At 48.7% G+C, this 9,271-nt stretch overlaps 1 protein-coding gene across 1 annotated transcript in view; it reads left to right on the top strand.

The window, feature by feature from the left end:
• The first annotated feature begins 275 nt into the window (after positions 1–275).
• XPNPEP1 (X-prolyl aminopeptidase 1) overlaps positions 276–9,271 on the top strand; it is a 31,397-nt gene continuing 22,401 nt past the window's right edge. Inside the window, exons 1-2 of the mRNA XM_086752168.1 lie at positions 276–323; positions 4,262–4,392. Of these exons, the coding sequence (XP_086608294.1) occupies positions 4,276–4,392 (117 nt within the window). The 5' untranslated portion in view covers positions 276–323; positions 4,262–4,275. The remainder of the gene's footprint in view (positions 324–4,261; positions 4,393–9,271) is intronic.

The raw sequence follows: 9,271 nt of genomic DNA, 5'->3' as shown, positions 1-9,271 counted from the left end.
GCCCCGCCAGCCTGGACGCGGTCGCAACGCGGCGTTTTTGCTTTTCCCGCAGCCGGTCTCGGTGCTGACCTTCCCGTTCCTGCGACACCCCCCTGTTTTTGCCAACCCGGCCGACTCACAGCCCACCTGTAAGGCGGAGGAGAGCGGTGGAAGGCTCCATCACGGAGCGCCGCTCCCGCTCCCCGCTCCCCGCACACCCTCCCGCCTCCGCCTCGCGCTGCCGGCTCCCCCGTGACGTCCGCCGCGACGTCAGCGGCGGGTGGCCGGCGGCGGCTCACGTGGGCGCTGACGTCGCGGCGGCGCGGCGGGCGGGACGGCGGCCGGTGAGGAGCGGCGGGGCGGGGGCAGGGGCAGGCCCCGGGGGGGTTGCTTCAGGGTTTAACGGCGGAGATCGTTAAACGTATGCGGGGGCGCCGTTGCGGGGGGCTGCGGCACGGCCTCCCCCCGGCCCTGTCCGCCGGGTATCCGGACCCTGCCAGGTCGGCGTGTCCAGGCCCAAGTGGCCCTGTCAGTGCTGTGTGGGGCTGGGGGAGGCTTCTGGCTGAAGGGGGCAGGCGGGGCTGGAGGTTTCGGTGAGTTAGGGGTGCAGGCGGGTCCTGGGGGGCAAGCGGTGGGGTTTGTGCCTCAGTGCACGGCCGCATGTGGCCAGCCTCAGGCCAGAGAGGCCTGGTTTCGAAGTGGTGTTGCTCGTTCCTGACAATGCAGGCTTACGGGTGTATTTTGAACAACTTTATTCATAGAAGTGAAAAGGGAGAGGAAATTATCAGAAGGACGTGCCTATCTGAAGCAGGCAGGACATAAACAGAGTGGTCTAACACAGCAGCTGCAGGCAGACCCAGAGGCAGCCTGACCTCCCCTCCCTTCTCTGTCGCGGCAGGGATGCAGACCCTGACCCAGCGAGCCCGGTGTCCCCAGCCCTCGACATCGCTGGTGCCTGGGGTTGCAGCAGCCCATTGCTCTGTGCGTGTGGGAGGCAGGCGGAGGTGTGTGGTTCTTCCCGCAGCATTTTCATGTTGCTCTTTGCCCTGTGTGTCTGGTGGAGGTGCTGTCCAGGCAGGATCTGGCTTGGGCCCTTGGAGAACTGACTCCTGCAGTCAGTGTGGTGTAGATAATGAATGTCTAGACAGTGACAGGTTTTGGTATCCAAGTTTGCCATCATGCTGCAGTGATACTTTGCATGTTACTTTTGCTCTGCCTTAGTTTCCCCATCTGCGGAATGGGGAGTGGCTTCTCACAGAATGATTAGAGAAACAAATTGATGTAAAACAGCACATGCTGCGAGATTTAATCGTAAGTCTTGACAAGCAAATGCCTGGCCCTTGATGTTTCCTGCTCCACCATGGTCCACCCTCAGTACATCTCTAATCTTGCCAGTGGAACATGGTGTTAAAGCATTTTCAGCTCTTTGCTGGGGGATGAAAATGTTTTATGGGGGGCAAAGTTTGTTAGCTGCTTCCATTTTGCCCTTTGCTTTCTCAGGCACAGTGGAGCTTATGAAGGCCAAGCAAAGAGCTGAATGGTATTTTGTGTGAGCAGAGGCAAGAGACGTCCAGACGTGGGGAACTAGAGAGGCAGGTAATGCTGCAGCCTGATATATTTGAAACAGTTAGGGCAGGGAATGGTGCTGTTTCTTGCACTGCTAAGTTGTCTACCTTCATTTCACCTGTGTTTGGTTTTAATCACTGGAGTGATTAAATAATGATAGAAAGGCTGTTCTGACTTTGTACAGGCTTATACTTGTGGCCAAGAAAGGAAAGGTCACCTGTTAAAAATTATAGGGGGACCAGAGTAAATGACTACCAAAGATGTGGGAGAAAATAGCTTCTCTTTCTCTGGAAAATGAAGACAATTTTATTGGAAGATTTGTGGAGGATTTTTTAAAAGTGATTTCATATACTGTGGGGGCTATCTAAAATAGATGTCCTCCTTGAGACAGGTTTTGTTGCAAGCAAATCTTTCAACAGTGAGAGTACTTTTTAAATTTTTTTTTTTTTTTTTTTTTTTTTTTTTTTGTCCTTGAGACATAGTTTCCTTGCTTGCTAAGGAAACCATGGCTTGTCAGCAAGGAGCTTTATTAAAAGGCAAAGGCTTGTCATTCCTTGCCTGTTTAAATGAGACTTTCAGGCTCCTGGAGATAAAGCACAGGTCGGGAAAGGAAGCTGTGTCCTTATGAGTTTGTAGAAAGAGATTCTTTTCTGCTGGCTAGTCACTGTGTTGTTGCTCTCTCTCCTTTGTGTTTCCTCTGTCTGAACATAAATCAGTAGCAATGTTATACAATGTTACAGCAGCTTGTTACAGAGGACAGACAGAAACAATCGCAGTGTAATAAAGTTCAGCATAGCTTGCAAACACCGTGTAGAACTATGAAATTGGTCCTGGAAATAAATCTGAGGTGTAATCTAATCCCAACGAAAGCACTGGAGTCGATATACCAATTGGAGGATTTAGTGTATGGTGCCTTTTGAGCTTGATTTGCTTCTTGTAGTCTGGATTTTAAAACACAGTGTCCCCATGGGCACACGGTCGGTCACACACAAGTCTGGTGTGCTCTAAACTTCCTGTGATGAGATGTGTGAATGGTGGTCTTGGGTTGAGATTTTTACACCTGAATGTATCGGTTCTTAATTCAGTTCCTGACTTGGTCATGGTGCTGCTGTGTGACCTTGGTCAAATCATGGATTCCTATGGCTTGTGAAATGGAAACAGCTTTTCTGCCGTCCGGTTTAGATGGCAAACATCACAGGGCAGGGACTGTGCCTTATTGTGTTTTGGCATAAAACTGTAATGTCACTTGGGGCTCCTAGTAGTTACTGAGGTGTAAATAGAATAAGTGCCTGGTTAAGCAAAAAAAAATGTTTGAGACTTGCATTCTATTTGCTTCTCCCATGTATGATCTGTTTGTGGACATGGCTGTGAAATGAGCTGTGAAATGAACTGGTCAGAATAAAATACTGCATAGCACGGCATTCAAGCAGCACAAAGCCTACCCACCTTGCCCTGCAAAGTGACAGCATTAAAGTTGTAAGATCCCAGCAGGTTCTTAAAATTGTGAAAGGTAGCGAATCAGGAAGGGGATTATCCCACTTTGGGCACCATTTGGAGATGTGAGTGAAGAAAAGATGGAGAGAACCTCTGAAGAGGTTCAGGTTACCTGATTTTCATAGACTTTCAGGCCAGGCCTCCCCCACAGCTCGACCGTCCTCTGCAGTTAGCTGGTGCCTTCCATTGCAGCCTTCACTCGTGCCAGCATAGCAATGTGGCCTTATGCGTCACTGTGCGTGGTGCTCACAGCGGGCCCCAGCTATTGATGGTTCTGAGTAGCAAATTGAGAGGCTGGTGTTCACTGCAATGCCAAAGACACATCCAGTGCAAAACCACAGCAAGGGAGGGTGATTGGCCTCCATCCATGTCTTCCATCCAGCCTTTGCCCCACCCCTGCCTGCCTGACACCAGCTGAGATCTGCAGAGCATTTGTAAAAGGTCTTTAGAGAAGGTTCCTTTAAGCCTCCCTAGTTGTTCCATGGCCGTCAATTGTGAGAGATCAGTGGGCTGTTCTTCCTGTTATAGTTGTGTTCTTGCTAACTGAGCTAACGTGCAGCCCAAAGGTAGATATGGCTGGTGAATGCATCCCCGTGTATGTCCTTGGGAGTAGATTTCTTTTGTCTGACTTGATCTGGTCACCAATCCACTCTGAAACCCTGGGCTATAGTGAAGCTTCTAAAAATTGGATTCTTAACTGATCTGTTTTGGAGTTCTTGATGTGCATGGCTTGCTCTCCCAGCAGCCTATGGTCGTGTGGTTTATAAGCCACAAGATCTCTGCCCTCTGAGTGAAAAGACAGAAGGTTTCCCTCTGTGCACGTGATAGGTGGGGTTACTTCTAATCTGTGCGTACCTGGCACATTCAACGTCACATGCCAAGACCTTTTCTGGCTGTCATAGGGCATATCTGAGGTGCTCTGGTTCCTGGTGCTGTCCACATGCAAGATGGGTTGGCAAGAGTGTTGAGCTCGTGTGTATCACCACTGGGCATGCCAGTCCTTCACATGGGAAAGGGCCTGTACAGGATAGACCAGCTTTGACTCTCTGGCCTCAACCTGGTCCCTCATTCTCAAGGAACATGAGTGAAGATGGGAGAAATTCTGGGCTGAGGGGTAACATTGGCACAGTTATCCTCAAAGGGAGTTTCCAGTGGTGACAGCTTCCGGTCTATGTGTGTGGGTGGCCCGGGGGAAGCTCTGAAGTTTTGTGCTTTGTTTCAGTTGCAGGTAGGAAGATGAGTCCAAAAATTACAACAGAGCTGCTGAAGCAACTGCGTCAGGTGATGAAGAGTCCCAAGTATGTCCAAGAGCCTGTGCAAGCCTACATAGTGCCCTCTGGAGATGCCCACCAGGTATGCATGGGTGGATCATGGGAATGATTGTACTTTCCTTCCCTGCAAAAAAAAAATACAAGCCCAGGATAACTAAAATCATCCTTTGTTCACTCACTTTAATGGTTCTAGCATAAAAGCCTGGGTAACCTGAGAAACATCATGTTGGAAAAAATTTCTGGAGTCTGTTCAGGAGAGTGAGGTTTTTATGTTCTTGTAACAAATCAGCGTGGATGTTCCACTGGCAGTTTCTCATCAGATTGTCTCTAGGGAGTTCACGCTGCAAAAAAAGGGAGCTTGCCAGAGCACTTGCTGTCTCCATCCTGGCTGTTGGGAAGAATGGGTTTACTGGGGGAGGAAAAGGCATTATCTGGGCTTTAGTTTCTCCATTAGCACCTCCTGATTAACACATGCTCCTAAGAGAGGTGGCGAAGAATTAGTTGCAGAGCCTTCCCTTTGCTAGATCCAGTTCTTGCTGGAATTTGCTGCCTTGTGCTAAAGCCCTTCAGATCCCACGTAGAGGGGTCTTTGGAGAGGCAGGGAGGGAACAGGCCACAGTGCTACTTCCCTTTTGATGCTGCTCTGCATCAGCTTGTTCTGTGTGCTAAAGACAGGAGGGGAGCCTGGGCCCAGGGTGGTAACCCATGGCAGTAACCATGTTGTGTGCTTCTTCCACTGTTAAGATTTTTGTAGTCTGTGACATCGATTTTAAATTGTTGAATTGCCTTTTATCTCCCCTGCCTCCTCATATGCTAGTTTCACTCTTCTGTCCGCTCTGTTAGAAGCCCCAAGAACTACCAAGGGTTTTCCCTCCTCCACCATTTTCAGGAAACAAAAGACCTGAAGCTTTCCTGGCTCACACCCAAAACTGTCTTTTACCCCAGGGTGCACGAGAGCAAAATGCAACTCAATGCAACCTTTGCCCTTGACTTGGCACTGGAGTGAGCTGGGTCCAGACTTGCCTGTGCCCTGGGACCGTAAGTGCAGTGTTGTGTTTCCTCTTAGGGAGATCCAAACTTGGGCAGGTAGAGAGAAGGCGTTTTCTGCAGCTGCTATTGTCTGCTGCATTCCTGCCTCAAGCTGCCTCTGTCCATATATAACTCCGGTTTCATTTCACTAGATGTTAAATGCTGTCATGTGAGTTGAAGAATGTGACCCTCAGGACTTCTGGGTTTTTCTGTTGCTCTCTTTTCCTTGACAGAGTGCAGTTAAGCAGAGAACCCCATGTTGCTGTTTCCTGCCGGGCGAGTTGGTCAGGTTTCTCTGCAGAGCGAATCTATCTGAATGGAAACGATTACTAAAAGCTGCTGATTCTGGCGCCTCCTGACTCCTAGCTAGTGCAGGATTTTGTCTGTGAGGTTTGGGAATTGGTGCAATTTTAGGCATTGGCGGAAACCTGTTAATCCCAGAACAGGCTTATTGATTCCAGGTAAGTTGTGATGAGCTGAGATTTGCAGCTTCCTCCCATTCTGAGCAGGGGTTTGTTTCCTCTATGCAAGTAAGAACTTCACAGCCCTGCAGTCAGATTTTGCTCTTAGGCAGCTCCCTTCATGACTCAGAAGACTGCATTTTAATGATACCCAAGCTTTTGGTGGCTTGACCCATTTCCTCCCCACAGCACAAGCTACTGATTGCTGTCCTTGCCTCTCTCAGCTGTTTCTGAGGCTGTCGTGGGATCCACATCAGAGAACTCATCAACAAAGAGGGCTTTCCCTTCTGTGGTGTTGACCCAGAGTTTAGATTGGGGAAAGCTTTACTCCCTTCTAAGTTGCAAAGGAACCCCTGGATTGAACTGATGCTGACACCTCGATGCTGCAACTTGCTGACTGATTTCTTTTTGTAACTCTGGGAATGTTTAAGCTCTGAGCTCTGTGATGCTTTTAATATTGGTTTTCCTGCCAGGACCAGAAGACTTAGGTTATAATACTGCCAGGAGGCTTGCCATCAGTTGTATCCTTTGCTGTCCGTGCTTAGTTGTGTAAGGAGCTGGGAGACTTGCAGAGCTTCTCAAACACAGCTGGCTCTGACTCTGGCTTACCCAAGGCTGCTAATACCTTGGATTTGTGGCTTTTGCAGCCAGACATGAACGTTGGCTGCTTTGATTTTTGAAACTTTTGATGCTAGTGATAAGAAGTCAGAAGAATGGGACTGTTTCCTTGGGGACTAGGGTGATCCAAAGGGTAGTGAGAAAGGAGGGCAGTCCCAGCCAAAAGCGGGCTGAAGTATGTACAAAGATCCTCACTTCTTTTCATGAATCCTGGGTGGATCTTGTGGCTGGAGGTGTCAAAGGATCATGAAGGGATGAAATGCCATGCTTTTGGAAATGAGGCACTTAAGTCCTTTGTGGTTAGGTTAAAATTGCCTGTCTGAGCTTTTAGGGTGTTGCAGTGGTAAATGCAAGATCCATTTCTATGTTGAGTCACCCAATTTACATTGGATCTGGAGATTGCCCGTATGGGAATATTCAGAGATTGGCGGAGCTTTCTTCTTAATGAGAGGGAGTGATGTTTGAATTAGAGCTTGGGTTTAGAGCCAGTGACAGCTTAGCTGGGGCTGGCTTCCACCTCTGGGCCTTGACTCAGTGAAAACAAATTTGGTCAGATCTCGCTGGTCTTCCACATCAAGGATGCACCTGCCCAGCTCAGGGTTTGGGTTGGCAGATATGCTATCTTCTGCTTAGGGCAGCCTCCTCTGAGGAGGCTTGTTCAGAGCCGAGGACTCAGTGGAGTCGTAAAGCAAGAGGCGGTTTCTGCACAGGTTGCACTGACCTGTTCCAGATCTTACCAATGCAGTTAGGTTTTTGGCAGTGAATACCCACCTCCCTGCAAGTACACAGCAATGTTTGTTCTTTAATGGCATCAGTGTCGTAGCTCTGAGAGCAGCGAGCTGCACTTTTTGTTGCTGATCTTTGGTTGACATTAGGGTAGAATAAGCTTTAACATGTTAATGGCCCAACCATGCAGGCTCTGGTGATAAGCACCACTGATTTTTTGGGTTCTTCCTGGCTTAGCTGAAGGTTTCTATGATGCAGCCCCCACTTTTGTCTGTGTGTCAAGGACTGACAGGTATGGTGGAACGCAGACGTGAAAGGCCTGAGGAGGGCCAGGTTGAAGGCCATTGGAGCTGCAAGACAAGCCCTGGGGAAATACCTTGTTCTGACTGTGCTGTGACCTGTACTTTGTGTGGCGTACACAGGTGTTCCCCTTGTAATTTTAGCTGGTGTGAAACATGGGCTCATCTTTGCACAGTGGGGGTTGCCGCATGGAACAGAACAGGTGGGTGTGCAAGAATTCAGATTGACAGATGAATGAACCATCTTCCCCTCCAGATCCCTCATAGTCCCTTTTAAAGCCCATCTGCCTCATTGTAAACTCTTAAAACATTCCCTGGGTTTGTCTGTGAATGGGACAGCGTGAGCTATTTCTCACTCAGTCGAGGTCTTGGTTAGTTTATGTCAGCTCTTATCAGATCTAGAGCTGATGTACTTCTTTTTCCCTTGTAAATGATTTTTTTTTTTCAATTATTTCAATCCGTTTCACTGTTCTGTGCTGTTAATGCAGCTATCTCAGTGTTAACCCTTTCTGTGAATGTGAGATTGCTTGTCTGCACAAGCAAACCAGCCTATCGTCTCTGCTGCATTGGTCAAGAGAAAGGGAAGAGAAATCACTGGTCTGATTAGAGGTGTACTTAGTGATATCATCCACATTGGGAAATTTCCAGCATCCCCTTTAGATGTTGGACCCTGAGTGATGGTGTCCCAGCTTTGAGCTGAGAAGTGGAGAAGAGTGGGAGCTGTAGCAGTCAACAGGCTGAGTAGTCATTAGAAAATGTTGAAATAGGGAATCCTCCTCAGGTCCAGGATCGCTCTGCCTTCATCTTATGGGAAGTGGGTGCTTGATTCTGTTCCCAGAACAACTTTGTCCTCTCTTACCTGCTGATGCCTCTGTCATTATTTTAAAGGGGTTTAGTGGTTGTGGTGATGCTGTGGTGGGCTGAGGCAGATCCACGCCATCAGCTAGAGGCGTACAAAGGTGTACATCCCTTCCTGAGGTGGATTTCTTGACCCCTCTCCTCCTTACAGCTACTGAGCCTATGTCACAGCCTGTGGGGTCTCTGGGGCTGGACGGGAAGAGGCACAGGGAACTGGACTGGCTCAGAGATGAGGACACCTGTGGTCTCAGTACCTGCCCCATTTCTGCCAACTTTCGTTAGTGGTTGGATAAAATAGAGGATTTCTTGGGAGTGTATCCCGGGGATCTTCCTTGGGAATCATGAGTGAAAGCTGCTCAACCAGATCCTCTTTTGGGCCATTGATTTTGCTGTCCCAAGGCTCACTTTCAGAACATTTGTGGTGAATGATTGGTAGCTGCTACCTAGGGTGTCTCCGGGGAGGGGAGAGACATAGCTGTTCTGGAGGGGTTTGGACTGTGGGGTGACTGGGAGCAGAAGTAAAGTGTTGGTCCCAGGTGCTGCGATTTGTGCTTCTCTTTAACTCCTGTGCTTTGAATTCTCTGCCTTCTTTAGAACAGTGAAGAGTAACAGATTTGAAGGGAGTATTTTCTAACAATCAGGTGATTTAAAAATAGCCCTGGCCAGAGACAGGGAAATGCAGTATCTATCACAGTAGGAACTAAAACCACCTGGGAATCGGGCTGTGATTTCTCAGCTCAGTCGACAAAGTGTTTCTTTTGCCACAGCACAGCTTGGGACAGAGAAACTTTATGGGCAGATAAATACTTTGGTTTCAGACCGTTTGCAAGGTACAAATCCAGGGGTTTTGCAGCTCAAACATTGGCACTGTCAGCCTGGATTAAGCTGATTTGCTGAGTTGCACTCGTTAATTAACAGGCCTACTCAGCAGTTCTGACCTCCGAACTTGCCAGAATGGGATCCCATAAAA

The sequence above is a fragment of the Chlamydotis macqueenii genome, chromosome 7, assembly GCF_036417535.1.
Source record: "Chlamydotis macqueenii isolate bChlMac1 chromosome 7, bChlMac1.mat, whole genome shotgun sequence".
NCBI lineage: Eukaryota > Metazoa > Chordata > Aves > Otidiformes > Otididae > Chlamydotis > Chlamydotis macqueenii.
The sequence above is the reverse complement of the archived record's forward strand: the minus strand, read 5'-3'. Positions and strand labels throughout refer to the sequence as shown.